This window comes from Phoca vitulina, unplaced genomic scaffold, assembly GCF_004348235.1.
Source record: "Phoca vitulina isolate PV1807 unplaced genomic scaffold, GSC_HSeal_1.0 scaffold16, whole genome shotgun sequence".
NCBI lineage: Eukaryota > Metazoa > Chordata > Mammalia > Carnivora > Phocidae > Phoca > Phoca vitulina.
The window spans coordinates 12,677,314-12,701,000 of NW_022589719.1; the positions used below are offsets into that span (position 1 = coordinate 12,677,314).

Here is a 23,687-nt window from a genome sequence, read left to right on the forward strand (position 1 = left end):
ACGCGCCCCTACAGATATTTTTCATATTCCCCTCCAAACTCAGCTCCTTTGCTTCTCTTTCGATATATGTTAATAATAATTTTCTCTATTTTCTCTTCCATATCATGAGAATTTTCGGTCGTCATGCCACTGTTCTTGATAGATAAAACATGAAAGATGTAGTGCTGTCTATAAATGGAATATGTTTCTGAGCCCTACCTATCTTTACAAAATATTAGCTGTTGTTCAGTCTTAGATACGCAAATTATTGTTGTATCCATCTTTTTAGACATTGGGCTCTAAATCCCATTTGGCATATTTGGTGATGAATATTAAATCTTTGCTGTCTCCTTTCTTCTACCTCTCAGGTTTAACATTTACTAGGTTTTGAAATTATTTATTATTATTGCTGTTCTTTGTACTTGGTGCTTTGATCTGGATCATTGTCCTGCATACTTAAAAGATTAAGTGGCCTTGCAATAAGGATATTTTTAATTGTGATATTTTTAGCCCACAACTTAAGCTACATTTGAATGAGTGTCTATTCTAAGAGTGTGTACTTTGATTACACATGTTATTGAATAGTTTGCTTTTCCAGTCATAAAAACAGTTGTTGTGATTATCTAGTGTTCTGTAGTGATATTATTGCCTATAGCGACAAATTTTTTTTATCATGTTAAAAACATTCATAACTTAAAAAAGAAAAATATTTCTAAAAGTGGTTGATTGTCTCTGTGGAAATTTATTTGCCTTTCTCAGAGCATTGAGGTTTTCTTGTTGGTTGTTTTTAAAAAAGCACCATACTGCAGGATTTTGAAAAGAGTGCTGATCAAGCTGGAAATTAACTCACTAATATATTTTAACAGTCATCCTTCTGTTAAAGTTCCAGTTGTAGAAATGTTCTTTGATATTTTCATAAATTTTAGTAGCATTATGATTCGGAAGGATCATTAGAGGTCCCTCCAGTGTAAGTTCCCCTGTTGTGTTTACAAGAATCTCTTTCACAGCCTTCCCTACAGACAGAGAGGCTCTAAGATGTAGCTCCAGTGCTCTTTCTTTCCAGAGGCAGTGTATTCCTACCTCAAAAACTCTCAACAGAAGATTGTTCCTTATAATAAAAGGAAACAAGGTTCACTTAACACTGGTTATGTGGTCTAATTTGATGGTAATATTAGAAACGTGAAATTCCTATAAAGTCCAGGTGACTGACAATTTTTTTTAACATTAGTTTTTTATTGTATATTATGAGGTGCTTCTTTTAGAAACAAACATCGTGAGGGGCGCCTGGTTGGGTCAGTCGGTTGAGCCTCCAACATTTGATTTCAGTTCAGGTCATGATCTCAGGGTGGTGAGATTGGGCCCCACCTCGGGCTCCCGCGCTCAGAGCAGGGTTTGCTTGAGATTCTCTCCCTCTCCCTCTGCTCCTTCCCTTGCACATGAACTCTTTCCCTCTCTTAAATAAATAAATAAATAAATAAATAAATAAATAAATAAATAAATAAAAATCGTAAAGCAAAATATTGTGGAGATGTATACTTTTCCCTCCCCCCTTGCCAGGTTGATTACTCAGAGTTAATTGCCGGTAAAATTTGAGTGTGTATCCTTTCCTAGATTGATTGTACTTGTACGAATGCACATTTACTGATGCTTGCATTTTATAACCACTTTAGGTCTTTGCTGTCTTTTGCTAGGTACAGGGCTTTGACATGTAAGAATTTATTGAGTGCGTGATGTTGAATTGGTACTTATGAGTAGATGGTCACATCCACTGTTGAGCTCATTTCCTAATTGTTTCTGTAAAAGGATATTACAGTCATCTTTGGGAACACAGTAGCTGCCAAAATAAGAGCCTTATTTTAACTAAGATGTATCTAGCAGATGACTGTGTATTTAATGTGAAAGATTATTTATGGTTAAGATGAGTAAATGCTTAAAGATCAGGAAAAGGAGTAAAATGTCAACTAAGTTCTTTTACATAAGTGTATTTATATTTCACATTTCCTGGTTAGTCTTAAAATCAAAGGTGATATGTTTAAAGAGAAAAGAAGAACGCTTTTAATGATAAATATAGCATCTGAGTGGGAGAACTTCCAGTAACACAAAAGTGTGATTGTTTCAGTAATCCTAGGAATTATTTATGTTAAAGTATAGTAGTTAAAAGTTACAAGTGTGGACTCTGAAGTCATTAAACCTGGCTCTGAATTCCAACTGTACCTTGACATAAACTGTGTGACCCTTAGGCAAATTATTTATCCTAGTGTCCATTTCTTTATCTATTAAAAGGATTAGCAGGGCTATCAAATGGTTAATACTTCTAAAGCACTTAGAGCATTGCCTGGTTCATAGTGTTATGTAACTGTTTGATGTTATTGCTGTTACTATATATTTCCTAAAGGATTTATATAGAATGAAAAATTGGTTTAAAAAATGGCAGCAAGATTTTTTTTTTTTTTTAAGATTTTATTTTTTATTTGACAGAGACACACACAGCGAGAGAGGGAACACAAGCAGCAGGAGTGGGAGAGGGAGAAGCAGGCTTCCCACTGAGCAGGGAGCCCGATGTAGGGCTCGATCCCAGGACCCTGGGATCATGACCTGAGCCGAAGGCAGACACTAACAACTGAGTCACCCAAGCGCCCCAAGATCTTTTTTTTTTTTTAATTGTCCTGGAAAGCTAAAGACCAGTTAATCAAAAAAAATAAACATTTTCTCATGTTATGTAACTATTAGAAAACATAGATCAGTTAGTATTTTCCTGTTCTGTGGGAAATAAAACTAGAGCATAACTTTAATTGAATTGCTAAAAAGACTTTGGTGTTAATTTCCAGGTTTTCTATTTGACTTTTTGTGTTTCAGTCAAAAGATTTTATAATTTGGGGTGCCTGGGTGGCTCAGTCGTTGGGCGTCTGCCTTTGGCTCGGGTCGTGGTCCCGGGGTCCTGGGATCGAGCCCCGCATCGGGCTCTCTGCTCGGCGGGGGGCCTGCTTCTCCCTCTCCCACTCTCCCTGCTTGTGTTCCCTCTCTCACTATCTCTCTCTCTGTGAAATAAATAAATAAATAAAATCTTTAAAAAAAAAAAAAGATTTTATAATTTGAGGGTGCATGGTATAGAGAAAGGCTTTGGAATCAGGCATTTGAAATCTTTAGTTCCATCACTTTCTGGGTAATTGGGGCAGTGTATCACTTATCTGTTGCTGTGTGGCAACTCCAGACTTAGTTGCTTCAAAAACAATGATTTATTATTTCTCATGATTCTGTGGGCTGGCTGTACTCAACTGAGGGCTTCTTCTGTTTTACATGGAACATTTTGTTTACCAGCATTTTTTATCTTGGAGCAGAAGAACAATGCAGAAATCAGTTTTTCAGAACACTTCTTTAAATGAGATAATGCATTAAAAGTTATTTCCATGATGCCTGGCCCATTGTTAGAGCTCAGTAAATGGTGGTGGTTTTTTTTTTTTCCTATAGTCAAAACATATCAGCTGTCCCTAATGCAAAGTGGCTGGCATGTAAAAGTCTCTCAGTTGATACCTGTGTGGCTCATGTATTTGATGTAACAAAAATATTCTTAGCATTTTCAAATTAATGTATGCTAATAGCTCCCTTTAGTTGATTAGTTCATTGAACAAATAATGATTGAGTGCCTACCATGTGCCAGGCAGTTTTCTCCGTGCTGGGAATATAGCATTGAGAGAATTAAAATTCTTATCCTTGGGGCAGTTGGCTGGCTAAATCAGTAGAGCATGCAACTCTTGATCTCAGGGTCATGAGTTTGAACCCCACATTGGGTATAGAGATTAATTAAAAAAAAAAAAGTTGCTGCCCTCATGGAATTTATATTCTAGTGGGGAAGGGAAAATAGATAATAAGCATATATATATATATATTAGTTGTGGCAAGTGCTATCGAGAACTATAAAGCAGGATAAAGGAGGAGAGGTAAGTTTATGTGTTGGCAGGGGCTTACTTTTTCTATTTAATGTGGTCAGGGAAGGCCTTTCTAATAAGATGGTCCTTGAGCAGAAACACAAAGTAATAGTACAGAGGTTAAGTCCTGCTATTCCTTCTGCCCGGAATCTTCTCCTAGATAAGCGCAAAGGTTTTGAGACAGGAACTGTGGTTAGAAACAGTAAGGAGGCTAGTGTGGGTGGATCAGAGCAAGCAGGTAGGATAGTGATAGGAAATATTAGATGTAGGTAAGGGCTGAATCATGTATGACCTTGTAGGCCATTGTAAGGAATTGACTTTACTCTGAGATGGGAAGCTGTTGGGGGATTTTGAAGAGAAGAGTGATGTGTCCACCTTGTGTTTTAAATGGACCACTCTGGCTGCAAAGTTGAGAATAGATGGGAGAGGACAGGGGCAGAAGCAAGAAGAACAGTTAGGAAGCTTTTGCAGTTATCCAAATGAGAAGTGATGGTGGCTTGGATTGGGGTGGCAGCAGTAAAGGTGGAGCAAAATGGTCAGATTCTGGATCTGTTTTGAAGATGGAGTCAGTAGGATCTGATGATAGATGTGGGAAGTGAGAGAAAAAGAAGAGTCAAGTTTGATTTGCCCATGTTATGAGCCTGAGAAACTAAGGATAGAGTTGTCATTTCCTGAGATGGAGAAGGAGTGGATTGGGGGGAATTAGGAGTTCTTTTTGAATGTGTTTAGTTTGCGATATCTAATAGGCACTCAAGAAAGGGATGTTGAGTAGACAGTTGAATACCTAAGTCTGGAGGTAAGGAGAGAGGTTGGGTTGGAGATACACACTGGGTTGGAGATACACATTTTAGAGTGTTAAGAATAGAGATGCTATTTAAAACTCTGTGATTGGATGAGATCACCTAAGGGAAGTGAATATAGATAGAGAAGATGGATATCCAAAGCCTGAGCCTCCAGAATTTAAAGGTTGTGGAAACGAGATGGAACTAGAAAGGAATCTGAGAAGGGAGTCTAGTGAGGTGTAAAGGGCAGAGCAGAGTGGTGTCATGGAAGACAAATGCAGACTGTTTAAAGCAGGAGAGCATAATCAGCTGTGTCAGACGCTGCAAGTCCAGTAAATCCGAGGCTGTGGCAATGCAGTGGCTGATGGTGACCTTGGCAAGAGCTATTTTGGTGGAATGATGGGGTAATGAAAGCCTGATTAGAGTAAATTCAATACAGGGGCAGAATTGGAGGCAGCTTTTCTAAACAGTGCTTTCGAGGACTGGTATAAGGGGGAGAAAAGAAAGGGGTGATGGCTAATGGACAGTGTAAAAACAAGATGGTTCTGGAGAGAGAGAAAGAGTTGAAGAGAGGGCTGGGTGGAGAGAGAGCGTGGGAAATTGGTGGAGTGATATACTTCAGTAAGTGAGCCTCGATGCCTTAGATAGAAGCACTGACAGATGCAAGTGGGCTAGTAGATGTGGTGATGAGAAGGTGGAAGTTTCTTTCAAATTCTGTCTATTTTTTTTCAGTAAAGTAGGATGCAAGGACAACAGTCCGGAATGAGGATAGGGAGGAGGTGGTGGCTTGAGAAGAGAGGAGGTGTGAATTCGGACAGTGGGAGGATGAATAAATTAGAGGAATGTATATACCGTTTCACATTTTACACACATTCTTTTATAGGTAAAAGTATAAGATTAGTCCTTTAGGTAATCTTTGGAGAATATAGGGGTGGTAGAACCCCATCTTTTAAAAAATGAAAATGTGAAGGCTCAGGTAAATTACTTGCTGTTGGAGGGAGAGCTAAGTGCCTACTCTTGAGTGTTAAAAATATAGCTCTCTTTAGATGATTTTCATTGTTTGAAATCAGTGCCTCCTTACCAGACTCCAAAATTTGTCTTCCCCGAGCTTCTGTGCATAGATTCGCAGTTTTTTAGTACCAGCATAGCATGACGTTCTCATGAACCTTACCTGAAGGGAATTGCACCTCTGATCCACGCTCTTGTATAGTGGATCGCCAGGATATGGGCAGGAGGTTCCTTTTAGTGCCCCTAGGGGTCTGAAAAGGGGTAGCACAAGATTAACTCAGTTATTAAGACAGCAGCGTTGAACAAAGTAGAAAAATCAGTAGTTCTTTTAACACTGGTACTCTCCTTTCCCTTTTGGATTTCTGTCCCATCAAAGGCATTTTCTTCCTGTACTGGCTAGTTCTGTCTGAGGCGGTACTTGTCTTTGGTGTGCAGCCTCTCTGCTCTGACCTCCTTCAGCACTGGAGTATATTCTTGCTCCGCAGTGTGGTGAGCTGATATATGGCCTCTCTTGGTTAACTTCATATTTTTCATAATAGCCTAAATAAGTGGAAGAAATTCAGATGTCTGTCCCTTGATGAGTGGCTAAGTAAATATGGAATATCCAGGCAATGGAATACTGTTCAGCAGTAAAAGTGAGTGATGTACTGGCACACGCTGCGGTCTTGAAAACATGCAAGTGAAAGAAACCAGTCACAAAACATTACTTTCTATGATTCCATTTGTATGAAATGTCCAGAAGAGGCAGATCTAACGAGACCAAAAGTAGATTTGTGGTGGCCTGGGATGGAGGAGTTTGGGAGGAATAGAGAGTAAATGCTAATGGATATAGGGTTTTCTTTTTGGGATGATGAAAACGTTCTGAAATTGATTGTGGGGATGGTTGCGCTATTCTGTGAATATACTAAAAACCATTGAATCATACCATAGCTTAGTAATACTGTTATTTAAAAAAAATGCCTTCTTCATATTCTACCTTAGAAAAGACTGTTGTCATTTTAGTATTTTTATCTTTATTGAATTTACCATTTAATTACCTTTTCCAAGATTGTCTGCATTTCTCTAGTATTTTTTTAATGTCAAAAGCAGAGAGAAGTGTGTAGATAAATACTTGGTATAGAAGTTTCATCAAGAGAAGCCTGGATGACTGTACCTCTCAGTCTTAGTGAGTGATGTTACCTACCTTCTGGCCTTTAGCTTGGCATTTCAGAAATTATTTGATTAGTGTTCTAGACTTGACCAGACCTGGGTGGTTCTGCCACTAGACTCACCAGAAGCTGAAGTGTGTCAGCATTATGCTAATTAAGTTTAATGAGAAGTGAAGCTGTTAGGCAGACTAGATATTCACGCTGGCCTAACCATTATATTCTCTTTATGTCAAAAAGAAAACTCACTCTCTATAAGTATAAGAGTATGATCAACATTTTCTTGATGGCCATGAAATCATCATATGAGTTCATAGATTAATGGCATTTGGAGTGATGACCCAAGGCATCTCTGTTATAAGAATGTAATTGTTAGGGTGCATGCGTGGCTCATTTGGTTGAGTGTCTGACTCTTGATTTTGGCTCAGATCTTGATCTCAGGGTTGTAAGAGTGAACCCCACTTCTGGCTCCCAGCTCAGCAGGGAGTCTGCTCGAGATTCTCTGTCTCTCCCTCTCCCTCTGCCCCCCCCTTTAAAAAAATGTAATTGTTCCTAGAGCTAGACATACTGAATTCCTGAACTGAGATACCCTTTTTCCTAACAGGGCTGGGTTTCTTCTGCCAGTAATTGAATTTTCAACTTACAAAAGTAAATAAAGATGAGGTAAAGCAAATAAAATGTTCCATTAATAGTCGTCTTCTTTTCTGAATGACAGTATTTCACTATGTTCTTATTTGAAGCATCGACTGCCAACAGTCTCTTCTACTCTGGCAAAAGTCCCCAGAGTTCAGTTTATGTAGTTAAAAAAATTTTTTGTTTTCATCTTACCCACTTTACTATATTTTATATCAGTGTTTCAGGATTTTAGAAGAGTAGAAAGGATTTATTCTTAATGAATATTGATACATTTGATTAAAAGCACATGACAAAAAATAATAAAAAAAGAAACTAGCATTTTAGATATAGATTGCCTTTGTTAACCATATGACCTAATTTTTTTAGTTTGTGGGTTTGACACTTCTAATTGTGAGTTTTTATTTATAGAGTGGTAAACAAGAGGTTTTGTTATACTCTCCATTCAGTAGACATGTTTAATGGTGCCTGGTCTCCAAAGTACAAATTATATCTATTCCCTGTTACAGCCTTAGCACGGCCACATTACAGGTGCTCAGAAGGGAGTTAAGATAGATGAAAAAAGAAGTGGAACAATTTCCTTTAGGAGTAGGTCAGAAGTTTTTTTTGTTTTGTTTTGTTTTTAAGAATGGTCCACAGATTAGAATCTGTGTTTTGATCATTTTTATCCAAAAGTATAGTTAGCCCAGGGGAAGAATTTGAGAGCCAATTAAGATAAAAACAGAAAACTAAGCTTTCTTCATTACTGACAGATGGATATATTGTTCTTTCATGCATAATTTAATTTTTAAAGTTTATTGTGAGACTGGCTGGTAGAGTTGGACATCTCTGGCAGCTTCATCTAGATTGTGGATGCTTTATGGTATTGTTTCCCACCTTTTACATTGATCCACATAGAAAATGGTAGTATCTATGGCATGCTAGGGTGGACTGGAGTTTGGGCACATTTAAATGGGATGTGGTGAGGAAATTTGTTGCATTTTCTTTATGACATATATGTATTTGAAAATAAAATATGAAAGTTTTGGGGAGGATAGTTGTGGCAGGCATGTAATTGTGTCACTCAGATTCCCCTTCAGGAGAACCTCCTGTGGGGAGCGCAGTTGACAGAGAGTCTGCAGCTGTTGCACCTTCAGATAGATACGTGTCCTGGCTGTTCTAGCCAGTGACCAAACACAGTAGGGGTACTAGAACTATTCTTGCTTGATGGGGAGCTCCTCCAGCAGGTAATCTTTTGCTTAGGGACTCTGCATTAGCCCAGCCAAGACTTTATCCTCACAGCGCTGTAGTGGGAGGTTCTCTCTATCCGCCTCTCCCTTTGCCCCTCTTCTTGCGCATGTCACAACTGCTCGGGGTCTGAGGGCTGTCTTCACCTACTCCTGCTTCCTCTCCCTGCCTTCCTCCAAGACATTTCTTGCACATCTAATCTGCTTTTTTGAAGACCCTAGCTGATGCAGTAATACACAATGAGTTTGTGTAAAACTTGCAGTTAAAATACTTTTATATTTTAAAATGAGAAATTTGAGTTTGCTTCTTTGAGTACAACTTTTGTATCTCAAGTTTTTTTTTTTTTTTTTAAGATTTTATTTATTTATTTGACAGAGAGAGACACAGTGAGAGAGGGAACACAAGTAGGGGGAGTGGGAGAGGGAGAAACAGGCTTCCTGCTGAACAGGGAGCCCGATGTGGGGCTCGATCCCAGGATCCTGGGATCATGACCTGAACCAAAGGCAGACGCTTAACGACTGAGCCACCCAGGCGCCCCTATATCTCAGGTTTTATGCTTGAAGTGGCTTTATGCAGTTCCTGGTCAGGATTTTAAAAAGATGTCTCCACATTCTTGTCACCATCAATTAGAAATTTGGCTCATTCATTCAGTGGTAACAAACGGCAGAAGGAATTCATTGCTCTTTGTCTAGTTGACAGAAACTCCTTTCTTACTGTTAATCAGGTATCAAATAATTTCAGTCTCTTTAAGTTGTATATCCTAGGCACTATCATTCTGTTACTTTTCTTTCATTGCCAGATATGACATTGAAGTTTCCAATAGCCAATTTCAAACCCCATTACTTTTTCATAGTGAATATTGCAAAATAATGATAAAACTCTTACATGGCTATAGATCTGTTGGTCTTAATAATTCTTCAGAATTCAAATTAGTATGATTAAACATCACTAGTGAATCCCTTTTTATTCCATACTTTTGAAACTGTCTTTTTGCTTTGAATCTTTTTTAGTATGGGCTAATACATACTTTTTATTAACTCTTGTGGCCATTTCTCTTTCTTTCTGCCTAGACTTCTATTCCTCAAGGCTTAGTTCAAACCCGTATTTCGAAAACTCTGATGCTTTTCTTTGTGTGACCTAACCTGTGTAGGAATGATTTATTTGAGAAATGTTTACTGAGTGCATATTCTCTGCTAGGTTCTGTGTATACCATAGTGAACAAAAAAGGATAAGATCTTCTCTGTCTTCTTTTATACGATATTGTGAATATGTAAGGATGATAACTCAGTGTAACTTGTTTTTTCCCCTCTTTCTACCCAATGTAGCATTTGGTTATGTCAATATAATTCACATTTATACATCTATACTAAGTATTTTGTCAAAAGAATGAAAGCCTTTTGCAACTATGTTCTAAAGATCTTTTATGCCTCATAGCACGTACTTGCTTTTAACAAATGCTTGTGAATTAATACCTTAAGTATGAATTATGGCAGAGATGTCCAGGAGAGGACTTACTGGACAGATCCTACATCAGTGGTAAAAAAACAGCTTATTTCTTATCCCTTGAACTTATTCTGATCAGAAGAGCTATAGGGAGAAGATGGAGCAATCTTCCCATTGGTCTAACTACTTGAGCCTAGGGCTTTGGTTCTCAACTTTGGCCATGTATTGGAATCACCCTAGGAGCTTTACAAAAATACTGATTCCCAAGTCCCTCCCCCAGAGTTTCTGATTTAATTGGTATGGAGTGTGGCCAGGACCAAGTGATTGTAATGTGCAGTCAAGATTGAGAACCGCTGCTTTAGGAGATAATGACAATTAGCAGTCTCAGTTAAAGAAATTAGCAGAAGCCTTATTTTGTCTAACTGTATATAATATGTATCCTGAGAGAGCCTGGGAACAGTGCCATCCCAGTAGTAATGAGAACCCATAGCTCGTTGAGGGAGTTGTGACTGGTCAAGTCTGGGAAAATTAGAGTATCAAAATAGATAATTACAGTAACGGATTATAACTCATTGAATAAAATAGGATTCTATTAATTTATACTCACATAGGCAAATAAATAAAGAAATGGAAAATTTGATAGTAATGGCTTACACATATAGTCTCAAATTTAAGTCCTGCAAAATATTTAATTACAGAGAGAAAAGGAGGAACTCAATAGTGGAAATATCTAGCAGATACCATGTTAAATAATCAAAGTGAACATATCACTACTGGAACAAATCAAAATTGTATGCCACCTGACAGCACATCATGAGGAAAAGCATCACTTCTGTCATAACTCCTCCCAAAGATTTATAACCCGGATCTAATTATGAGGAAACATCAGGCAAACCCACACTGAGACATTCTACAAAGAACTGGCCTGTAATAGCTTGTGCCAAGGCCATAGAAATCAAGGAAAGACTTGAGGAACTCTTCTAAAAGATACAACAACTAAATGCGATGCATGGTTCTGAATTGGATCCTTTTGCCATAAAGGACATTCATTATTAGTATAATTGGCCAGACTCGGAGTCTGAGGCTTAGATGGTAGAGATGTATCAGTGTTCCTTTCCTGATTTTGATGATTGTATTATGGTTATGTGGGGCAATATCCTTGTTTGTAGGAAATACAAAGTATACAGTTACTTGGCAAATTACTCTCAAGTGGTTCATGAAAAAACCCATTCATTGTATTGATCTTACAACTTCTCTTAAATTTGAGACTGTTTAGGGTAACTGTGATTGTATGACTCACTTTGGAATTACATAGCTGTATGTGAAGCCTCTCAGAATCTTACTTTTTCTCATGTAAAGTCATGTGAAGTAGCACATAATTTATCTGGGCATGATATTTTTCATGGGATACGTTTTCCAAGTAATCGAAGCTCTTCAAGTGCTAAAATGCTTTCTAGCTGTTTAGATACCTTGTATTTTTCTGCCTTTTAAAGCAGAATACATTGCACTTGGTCTTGTCTCTTCTGATGACTAACAGTCCTGATTTTGTGAATATTTATTATTGTTTTCTGAAGTAATATCTAGGCCTAGATCTACTTTTAGTCTTTGGGCTTGTTTTGCTCTTACCTCTCAATGTCTGGTTTTCAGTTCTGTTGATGTCAACAGTGCGTGTATTTCATAGTTCACCAGTTCTCTTTCTAGTGTATTATTTCTAATCTATTATAGTCTCAAATACAAGATCTGTGCTTTTTCTAAAATTCTCTGTAAGGTTAAATAGAGATTTTATCCTAGCAATGGTTGTACTCATTGTACCCTTGTAAGCTTAATTCAAGATTATGTCTAGGCTTCAAAGAATTCTGAAAAGTGAAGAGTTACTATAAATAGAAGGTGACTACTCTCATTTTACTAACTTTTCTTAGAATGTCAGATGAAATAAGATAATTTTAAAGGAAAATCATTGTGATTTTTTTTTTTTCAGAGCTCCAGAGATTATATTGGGGTTGCCATTTTGTGAAGCCATAGACATGTGGTCATTGGGATGCGTGATTGCAGAATTATTCCTTGGATGGCCGCTCTACCCAGGAGCCTTGGAGTATGACCAGGTAAGAAAACTGTCATGATAGATCTAGATAGAATGTAAAGAAAAATAATAGACTAATAGGAATGCATTTCCCCAGGTATATAATACCCATGAAAATCTTTTTAAAATAAAACGACAAGGGGCGCCTGGGTGGCTCAATTGTTAAGCATCTGCCTTGGGCTCAGGTTGTGATCCCAGGGTCCTGGGATCGAGCCATACGTTGGGCTCCCTACTTAACGGGGAGCCTGCTTCTCCCTCTGCCTGCAGCTTCCCCTACTTGTGCTCTCTTGCTCTCTCTGCCCCCCCCCCAAAATCTTTAAAATAAAATGACAAAACCTGAGATCTTAGGGAATTTAAATTCAAGATCTCAAAACTGTATTTGGTTTTTAAAAACTTTTTTAACAGCTGAAGTAAGGTTTCATAAAGGTACAGTCCACAGGCCCCCAAACCAGTTTTGCAAAAACACTTTTTTGTATCATTTTTATTCTTTAGACATTTAAAGGGCTGGACTGTGTCCATTTAAATAATAAAGCTACACTTGGGTGACAGACTTTGATGATGGATGAAATGTCAGCCACTTTCAAGGAATAAAAGCATCATAACTATTGATCTTAAATCAGCAACCATTATTGGGCTTAAGTACTTCAGTCACCTGAACCCTCTTTAGTATTTTAAGCTGTTTTTGAGTGACATTGGAAATCTAGTTTAACATTATTTAAATGATTCTCTGTAGAATCCAGCAAATTACTTCATTAAACACTTTTCTTTTTTTGAAGATTTTATTTATTTATTTGAGAGACTGAGGGGGCATGAGCAGGGGGAGGGGCAGAGGGACAAGCTGACTCCCTGCTGAGCAGGGAGCTAGACACAGGGTTCCATCCAGGTCCCCAAGATCATGACCTGAGCTGAAGTCAGACACTTAACTGACTGAGCCACCCAGGCGCCCCCATTAAACACTTCCCATGATAGTTTTCAGTTACGTTCATTAGCCTCTCTAAGCTATTAGACAGGGAATGTTGTTTGCTATTTTCTTGTGTTTTTGTTTTGTTTAGTTTTAATACCAAGGTTCTTTTTTGGAGTAGTTATAAACTTAATCAGTATTTGAAAAAGTTTCATAGCATCTTCCTTATTAGAGAGATATATACTCATATTTTAGTGGAAAACTTTAGTCAAAATGAACAAAATGCTTACAGCAGTTTTGTTTCTAGTAGATAAATATTTTTATTAAATGATATACTATTTAACTTTTAATGAAAAAATAGAAAATAGAACATTTTGGGGTGCCTGGGTGGCTCAGTTGGTTGAGCGTCTGCCTTCGGCTCGGGTCATGATCATGGAGTCCTGGGATCGAGTCCCACATTGGGCTCCCTGCTCAGTGGGGAGTCTGCTTCTCCCTGTCCCTTACCCCATTCTCGTGCTCTCTCTCTCTCTCTCTCACACAAAAAAAATATTAATAAAAAAAAAAAAAAAAAAAAAAAGAACATTTTAATGCAACCATGACATAATTGTAGCAATAAAATGTACCTTATTTCTGATTTTCAGGACTTAACTCTGTATCAAAAAGGGTATGAGGAGGCACCTGGGTGGCTCAGTTGGTTAAGCAGCCAACTCTTAGTTTCAACTCAGGTCATGGGATCGAGCCCCGTGTTGGGTGGGCTCTGCACTCAGTGCAGAGTCTGCTTCAGGATTCTCTCTCTCCCTCTGCCCCCCACCCCGTGCCTCTCTCAGATAAGTAAATAAATTTAAAAAAAAAAAAAAAAGGTATGCGAGGTTATGAATTTGGTGATTACGTGTTGCTGAGATGAGCCTAAAAGTCATTTAATATTAATTATTAGATTAGATGTTATCATTAACTTTAATCTCTTATCTTCTTACAAAGACTTTCTACCCATAAACCACCTCTTTTATGCTAGGCTTCCTGTAGTCTCTACCTTTCATCCTCCATGTTCAGCATATCTCTAGAAGGTAGTTTCTGTAACATTTTCCATACATCCTGGTTTCCTTCGGCTTTTTACCAACCTAACTTTGATGCGGATGCTAGACTGGTGCTAGTTTTGAAAGAGTTGGTGATCTAGTTGGGAGAGTCCCATAGCCTCTTAGTTGCTGAAGGCTGAAGTTCCAGTCAAATGCTAGAAGTATACCTCTGGTTTTGTGGACTACAAGTTATGACATGTATGGTATTCTGGAGCAGGACACCATCTAGTGGCAACTTCAAATTGATTTGCTGCTGTACTTTGGATTGGGACTTCTACAGTTCTAGTCTTGGACACCTGACATTAGTACTGAAAAGGACCTGCAGATTATCTATTTACTATTCCTTCCTATTTTATAAAAGGGATAACTGAGGCCCAGAAAAATGAAATGACTTGTCGAAAGTCACAATGGTCATTTGAGACAAAGCCCTGATCAAAGCTTTTTCTAAGTTCCATGATAGATTTTTTGTTTTGTAAACTGGGAACAGGTGTTAATCTGATCCATATTAACAGTATTTTCAGAATGTATAGTACTTTAATTCCAAGAGAATATAATGATTAAAAAATATATTAGCATATAGCATCAATAGTTACATCATAATTATTAGTTTGGTATTTTAAAAGTTATTTTCCAAAATATCTGAGTGGAAGTGAATAAGAGTGATGATGTAAGCATTCTTGTTTTGGTTTCAATCTTAGACTTTATATACTCATTTCCAAATGTGATGTGTCCTATATAGGTTTTGATAAATGTCTATTTTCAAGATAAGGGAACTCCCTCTATTCCTAATTTTCTTTTTTTTATCCTAAATTGGTTTTGGACTTTCAAATGCTTTTATACATCTATTAAAATGTTCATGTAAGTGTTTTTTTGGTTGTTTTTTACTTTAGTCTGTTTATTAATGTGGTTGGATTTCATAGATTTTCACCAGCTTCCTGGATTACGATTGTCTAATTAGGATGTGAAGAGGCCATCAATAGGGTATGCCTTTATCTGTTTTCTGTTCCCTGTTCCAGTCATCAGCTGCCCTGATATTCTTGGACACCTAATTGGGGTGCTGTTGCTATTTTATTTTTAAACTTTTTTTTTTTCTTACAGTGGCAGTACAGTGGGTAATGGTAATATTATTATTACTTACTGAGCTCTTTTATGTGTCAGAAACTGTTCCTACACTTTCATTAATTCATTTAATGTTCACAACAACCCTATACTGCTAGAGGTACATACTACTATTGCCTCTGTTTTACAGATGAGGAAACCAAGGTGTGGGGAAGTTAAGTAACTTGCCCCAAGAATCTAACCCGGGCAGTTTGAATCCAGAATCTATGCTGTTAGCAGTGGACCACCTCTACACTACCTTATGGATAATGATACTTTCAAGAAAGGGCCCAACTAAACCCTGCTCCAGTCTGTGCTCCAGCCCTCTTCCAGACTTCACTTTCACCCTACCACTGTCTCTCTGCTGTCCCTGGAGGAGGGTTTTATGGTCTTTATGTTAGTTTCTCAAATCCATCCACCTCCACCGGTGTTCTCTCTCTCCAGACTGAGTTCTAGGGATGGATCCAGGAACTTAGTTGATCAGTTTGTCCTGTGATAACATTTTGTACAAATGTTTCTCAGAATGTATGTTGTATAAGATATTCTTTTTTTTTTTTCCTGTTTTGCTTTTATTAATAACATTGCTTTTAACAATAGAAGTATTCTTACATTACAGATTCATCAGCATTATTTATAAAGAGGGGAAGCTTAGCCAAATAATTTGGGGAGTTCAATTCAACACGAACATATGACAATTCTATATTTTATACATGTAGTAATAACTTTAAAGTAATATAAATCTAGAATTGACAGAACCAGAAGAGAAATAGATAAACCCACAATCATAATTAGAAATTTTAGCACGTTTCTTTCAATAATTGATGTAGCAAAAATAGAAAAATGATCAGTATGTAGAGGATTTGAGCCCGTGATTAACTAAGTTGATTTAATGACACAGGCATAGAGTACTCCATCCAATACTACGTGCAGAACTGCAGAATGCACACTTTGGGTGCACATGGAACATTTATAAAAATAAAGACTTTGTATGAAATATATTGTAATTTATCTCTTTCTTTACTCTTATTGGTATGTCTTATATCTAACCTTTATTTAACCTTCAAATGCAATAACAGGTTTCTTTTTCCCAAAGGAGGTGAAAAAGAATTAGTGGTAGACTTACAATTATTATATACTTAAAAGCCACATTTGAGTCACCAGGAAAAAAAATAATGCAGATTATGTTAATTCTTCATTATGGGGTTTGTGTTCTAGCTCTTTAATCATCTTTATCATCTATTTCTTAAAGCTTTTCCAAGGCAATTTCCTCTTTGAATTTTGGATTCTACAGCTAGGCACTGACCTTGTTGAGAATTCCTTACATGTCATATTTTCTCATATGTGCATTTCCTTTCCATTCGTACACAAACAAATGGTATGCGTGTTTAGAGAAGGCTGCCCTGTTAATTAGTACTGTGCTTGAATCAACCCTTCCTGTCTTAATTGTAGGTATACTGTCTTATTAGTGTTCTGTGTATTGGATTGAACTTCTGTTTATCAGGGAACTATCCAAAACATTCTAGGGAATTAAATAATATTTTTATGGGTAGATGGACAGTATTAACTTGGTAATGTTGATTGTTCTTGCAAAATGTTTGTTGGAGTTTAGAATCTCATCAAAAACAGCTAAAAGTCTGAATTTATATTCAAATTATTTTACTTGGTAATTTCAAGTCATATCCTATGTAAGAAAAATAAAATTGACTATTTCAGTTCCTGAGTGTTATGAGGGAGTGGGAATCTTTAAAGTTCTTTTTGTCAGGCTATTTGGGTTATGTAGAGACCTTCTCAAGCTGGCTCAAGTAAGAGTTCCTGTATGTATGTGTAGACTGTCACAAAAATCCAAATATGGAGCTGTAATATGACTGGATTTTGTGAAGTCTGGAGTTGGAAGTGCTTTTGGATTCAAAGCAGCACTTAATGGAATTAATAGACATGATAGAACTTCACTTTGGATGAAGCTGGGTCATAAGTTGACTGCTCTTCGAGTGCTTTTATCTGTTCTGGTTCTAACTTGCTACTCAGAGTTTCTGCTCACTCTGAACTTTGGTTAGATTAGCGTGGCCACCAAACTCCAGCTCCATTTTGTAACCCTTTAGTTCATCCCTCAACAGTGGTTGATACTTGTTAATTCACATTCCTGACATTGTAAATCTCATTTGCTTATTAGCTTATTTCTAGTTGAGTTCACAACTTGAATTTATGAATTAATTGCTTCTGAGTCAGGTTTTCACCCTTAATTCACTGGGGATGGAGAAGGCAAAGGATGAGTTCCTTCATGTATTAGGGGGTATAGATGGAACAGTTTTTCTTTAGAAGACAGGACAGGCATTATGACCAAAAATAAACTCACAAGATCACTTGCCATTTTTTTGTTTTGTTTTCAGTGCCCTCTCAAATTCATAGGTATGTTAATTACCCTATTCTCTGTGTTCTTTTAGCACTGTTTTCTTCTTCATAATGGTACTTCCTAGCTTAATTGCATATTATGTGCTTAAATATTTATTCTGAATTAATATGCTTTTGCAGATTGTCACCATGTTTTATTCATTTGCATATCTTTAGCATCTGACATATAATAAATGCTCTGTGTATGTTTGTTGAATTGTTGAAGACCTTTCCTACCATCTGAGAACTCTGATGTAGCATCTAGCAAAAGTACCTTGGGGTACTTTTCACTTTCTGTTTCTGTAAAACAGGGAACTCAAACTCAGCCACTTATGGGATGTGGAATGAGGGGAAGTGATTTTATACAGGGGAGTAACAGATTTGTGTTTTGCCAGAATGGCTGTTAGTGTGAGTAATGAATTGGGGCTGAGTGGATGGCATCATTAGGGAGGCAGATAAACTACGTTAGGAGGCTTGTGAAATTGTATAACTCAAAATTGAAGAAGACCTAAAAGAGGGATGGAGAGAAGGGACAGTTAGGAAAAATACTAATGAGGTAAAATTGTTAGGGTTTTGGATGTTGTGGGGAGAGAGATGAGGGAGAGGGTATGTGTCTGGTATAAGTTTCAGGTTTCTGGTTTGGGTGGTTAGTGTTGGTGTTTGTTGCTGGGAAATACATGAGGATTAGCAGATTTAAGGGAAAATTGAGTTTAGGATATGTTCTCTTTGAGGGACATCAGGTCCGGCCAGGTAGAGAGTTTCAGTAAGCAGTCGGATCTACAGCTCCAGGGCTAGAGATAAATATTTATATACAGGTTTAGAGATAAAACAATGGGCACTTGGGGCTTATAGAGGGAAAGAGGACAGATAAAACTTCTTACCTTACTGATGAAGCCCTCTGCCTGCTAGTTCAGTTTTACCTCTTGTCATTTTTCACTGAGTGAACCTCCGCGCTTCCAGGATCTGAATGTGTGGGTATTTTCTCCTGGTTTTGCATATTTACTCATATTACAACCTTAGCATATATCATAGTCAGGTTTTCCCCACTCTTCAGGGCTAAAGAACCCTTAACTTGTCCTTGTAGACTCAAGTTGAGCATCACCTCTTCTGGAACTTTATGTGACTACAATTATTTTAGATGTCCCTTCTCTGTCTTCCCATAAGCTTGTATTTATTATGGTACTTACAACCCTGTAATATAATTATTTACTTGTATGCTCCCCACTAGAATTTCTTGAGGGCATAGACTACGTCATTTAATTCTTGACCTAACATCTAGCTTAGTGTCTGATAGAGAATAGGTGTTCAGTTAATATCTATTACATGAAAGAATAAACTCTTCTGTTTTATAAATTATTTTTCAGATTCGATATATTTCTCAGACTCAAGGTTTACCAGGAGAACAGTTGTTAAATGTGGGCACGAAATCTACAAGATTTTTTTGCAGAGAAACAGATATTTCTCATTCTGGTTGGAGATTAAAGGTAATTCATTAAAAAAAATATTCAGGAAAACATTTTTTCTAAGATGCATCATGTGGATAATATCCCCCATGCCTATTTTTATTTTACTGTATTTCTTCTTTTGAATTTTCATTTTTGACCCTTCCCCCTTTTTAATGGGGGAAAAAAAAGCCTTCCCCGAATAACTTAGCTCATTCTCTAACCTGGCAACATAATTATTAACTCATCTTAAATGGTTTTTTAGATTTTATGTATGTAATTACTTCTGTGTTGTATGTTTCATCTTCTCTACCCAGTTTCCCATTATTAAGCTTTATAGGACAGGGACTGAATTTCACCATTTACTCCATAACCCAAGTACCTAATTTATTCCTAGGCTCTTTGTGGGATTAGTAAATCCTCAATGATTAACTTTATAACCAGTTACTTATAAAGGATATAATAGGATTATATATATATATATATATATGATAGGATATGATAGGATATATATTTTTTACCTGAACCAAGTCTTCTCATTTTTTTTTTTTGTACTTTTAAAAAGTACATTTTTGATAGTTAATCTTTTGGAATTCCTTGCCTTAGAATATTCAATGTATTAGACTAGATGTGCCAGAACTAAAGAAATAAAGAATTTCCAAATAGTGGGTAATAATATATTATTTTCCCTCTTTGATATATCCAATAAGACACTAGAAGAGCATGAGGCAGAGACAGGAATGAAGTCTAAAGAAGCCAGAAAGTACATATTCAACAGTCTGGATGATATAGTGCATGTGAGTACCACAGTCATGTTTGTTAGTTTTCCCTGCTTATGATGCTGCACTTGAATGCCAAGGATGCCACCACATATTAATCGTCTTCTAAAGAACTATAGAGTGCTTGCTGGATTTAAGCTTTTCAAACAAAATTGTTCCTCTCAGGAACTAAATTGCATTTGTCTTTATCAAATATTTAATTTATACCATCCTGTGCTTTAGTAAAAAGTATTTTCTTTAAGAGGGAAAATCCTAGCTGTACCAATTTCTTTTCCTCATATTTTGTTAGAAGTGGATATTTGTTTAAAAAATTTTTTTCTCTTGTTTTAAATACTATTTGGTACCTTGAAACATTTTGTGAATTTGTTAAAACTCAATTACTCATTCTTGTTTCAAAATAATTGTAGTCCTCTGTTCTTTTCTGTGTTGTGGTATTTTTTTTTAAACTGTGAATCTTTAACATATACTAACTTCTGTGGCTTTTTTTTTTTTTTTTTTTTTTTTTTTTGACAACTTGAAATTTTGATCTTATAGGTGAACACAGTGATGGATTTGGAAGGAAGTGATCTTTTGGCTGAGAAAGCTGATAGAAGAGAATTTGTTAGTCTGTTGAAGAAAATGTTGCTGATTGATGCAGATTTAAGAATTACTCCAGCTGAGACTTTGAACCATCCTTTTGTTAATATGAAACATCTTCTAGATTTCCCTCATAGCAACCAGTATGTTACTTGAAAATCTTTTTAAATGATCTGGAGAAATAATACTAAGTCTGTAGAAAATTAGTATGTTAGAGAGATGATTCAGTATATTTATTAAATGTAAGTAAATGGAGTCGAAAGAGGTTAAGCTAACTTGGCCAAATTCACATGGACTAGTAAGTGGCAGCTAGTACCAGAATATAAATCTGAGTTGCATTCCAATGTTCTTTTTCCAAAAATACCATACTGAAATCACTTTGTTTTATATTTTTATATATTATGTTATATATTTTATATATTTATGTTTTATATTAATCACTTAATAACCAGGCATATATATAATAAAAGGAAGTGTTAACAGTTTTCCACCCTCTTTTGAGTCCTGCAGACTCCGTCTTTAATTTCCCTTCACACCATTTGCTTTCCCTGCCCACACCTTCTCCTCTGTGTTGTGGAAGGAAAGGAGGGTTTTTATGGGTTAGTGGAGAAGAATATATTCTCAAATTGAGAAGGTCTTATCAGATTTACCTTAGACAAATCTTATGAATTCTTTAAAGCCCACACCTTTTCTTTTAATATTTTATAAAATATTTTAATATTTTTATATATTAATATAATTTAATATTATTTAATGACTGATATTAATATTTTTAGATGACTGAAGGAAGAAGGTATAGGGACAAACCAGTATTAATTATTATGGATTACCCTCAAAATTGGTATTTTTATAAAGCCCAACTACTCTCCCCATCCCTATCCCCAACAGTTAAAAATATCTAATGATTTCCATATATAAGCACTTTGAAAATAACATGATAACCATATACTTTGTACCAGTAGTTTAGCAATGTAGAGATCTAGAAATTTAGGAAAAATTATTTCAGGCAGCGGTCATAAAATTAAATTGTGCTAGTCAAAATATGCTCACTATTGCTTTGATGTCTTAGAAAATATTGCAGATATAAGATATACTTTCACTTGCTTTAAAATTCAGTCTTTTGTAGGTTTTCTGGTAGAAATTTTTTTCTTTTGGAAACTTTAAATTTTAAACTACTCTAACTAAACATTTAAAATAATATTACAATCACCTTTCCTTTTTTTTTTTTTTGCAGTGTAAAGTCCTGTTTTCATATTATGGATATTTGTAAGTCCCACCCAAACTCATGTGACACAAATAATCACAATAAAACTTCCCTTTTAAGACCAGTTGCTTCAGGCAGTACTGCTAATCTGACAGCAAGTTTTACTAAAATTGGCACATTAAGAAATCAGGTAAGAACTTAGAGTATTTAATAATTTATACTCCTTTTCTTATGATGGCTCATTTTGCTTTTGAGGTATATAGAAGTCTTATGTCAGCAGTTAGAAGTCACGTGCTGGTGAGGGTCTCACTGGTTATTTTGTGAAATCTTGAATATTTCAGGGTAACAATCAGAGCATGTCTGCTGAAGCTCATTTATTTTATCACCTTTCACTGTCAGTATCCCCTATCTGCCTTTCTGTACAGCAACTCTATGAAAAGTAAAGTTGAGTAAAATCAGTTTCTGGGTCCATTTTTATCAATAGAAGTATGATTTTAAGAAGTGTATTCGAATTGCATTTGTAAAGCATGCGCGTGGCAGTTAGAAGACTGTTCAGGATAATGCCGCCTGTGCTGATCCTTTCAGGCATTAACCACGTCCGCTCATTCAGTGGCGCACCATGGAATTCCTCTACAGGCCGGAACTGCTCATTTTGGTTGTGGTGATGCTTTTCAGCAGACCCTGATTATCTGTCCCCCAGCTATTCAAGGTACTCCCTGATTTAAATTACACTTTGAACTTAGGCATATATTATTTTTAAACAAATTTAGGCATCTAGTAATTAAATATGTTGCATAGTTTTTGATATATTTAGTGCCACATTTGAATTAAATTTAAGCTGGTTGGTAGCCTTTAGACCAGTGACATTCCTCTCTTGACCGGAGCTCCACTGTAATCATCACTAACAAAATGGGTCATATGATAATGAGATTTCCTGTAGAGTCTAGCACAATGAAATACCTTAGTAGAAATTAACGAGCTTGGAAAGCTGTGGGGTTGTCCGTTAGTGGTTATCACAGCTCCAGATGTTTAGGTAAGTACCTTTTATCTGTCTGTTCTTACCAGACATTAAAGTGACTAGCACTCAGTTCTTTAAATTTTGGTCGAGGGAATTCTTTTTTTTTTTTTTTTAATTTTTTAAAATTTAAGTTCAATTAATTAACATATAATGTATTATTTGTTTCAGGGTACAGGTCTGTGATTCATCAGTTTTATACCCAGTGCTCTTACAACACATACCCTCCCCAGTATCCATCACCCAGTTATTCCATCCCTCCTCCCCCACCCCTCCAGCAACCCTCAGTTTGTTTTCTGAGATTAAGAGTCTCTTATGGTTTGTCTCCCTCTCTGGTTTCATCATGTTTCATTTTTTCCTCTCTTCCCCTATGATCCTCTGCCTTGTTTCTTAAATTCCACGTATCAGTGAGATCATATGATAATTGTCTTTTTCTGATTGACTTACTTCGCTTAGCACAGTACCCTCTAGTTCCATCCATGTTGTTGCAAATGGCATGATTTCATTTTTTTTGATGGCTGGTCAAAGGAATTTTATCCCCAAATTTTAGAGTCTTGTTTTTTGCCCATACCTTAGGATTAAAAAAAGAGAGATTGATTTTGACTCGATTAGATTATGTCCCTTATTTAGATAAAAAGCAAATTAAAACCTCAAGTGAGATGAGTGGCAGAATACCTTTGAAGAGGCCATAAACTCTCAAACCGGGCACTTGTTAGTGGTTCTTAAAGGACAGTAGCAGCCAATATTATGGCTGGAATAACCAGAATAAAACGTGACTTTCTAGGTCCTTTCCTAGCATTTTGTCTTTGCTAGGCTTTAACATCTAATACTGTCTTAAAGCAAGAGGTTAACTACAAATGAGGCCCTAAATGACTCTTGGAAGTGTGGTGGTAGTACTGCGTAGTAGTGTTGGTGAAAGCAGTCGGTGCTCACTCAGGACTCCTGGGATACCGTCCTGTTCTCTGCTGTTTGCAGTGTCATTCTAGAT

The 23,687-nt window shown here is 36.6% G+C and overlaps 1 protein-coding gene across 6 annotated transcripts in view; it reads left to right on the forward strand.

Annotated features, from left to right (window-relative positions):
- Positions 1–23,687, forward strand: part of HIPK3 (homeodomain interacting protein kinase 3) — a 92,482-nt gene that overhangs the window by 55,602 nt on the left and 13,193 nt on the right. For all 6 annotated transcript variants that reach the window (XM_032413883.1, XM_032413887.1, XM_032413886.1 and 3 more), the window contains exons 3-8: positions 12,122–12,245; positions 19,048–19,167; positions 19,836–19,922; positions 20,439–20,623; positions 21,715–21,874; positions 22,270–22,393. In XM_032413883.1, coding sequence (XP_032269774.1) covers positions 12,122–12,245; positions 19,048–19,167; positions 19,836–19,922; positions 20,439–20,623; positions 21,715–21,874; positions 22,270–22,393 — 800 coding nt within the window. The remainder of the gene's footprint in view (positions 1–12,121; positions 12,246–19,047; positions 19,168–19,835; positions 19,923–20,438; positions 20,624–21,714; positions 21,875–22,269; positions 22,394–23,687) is intronic.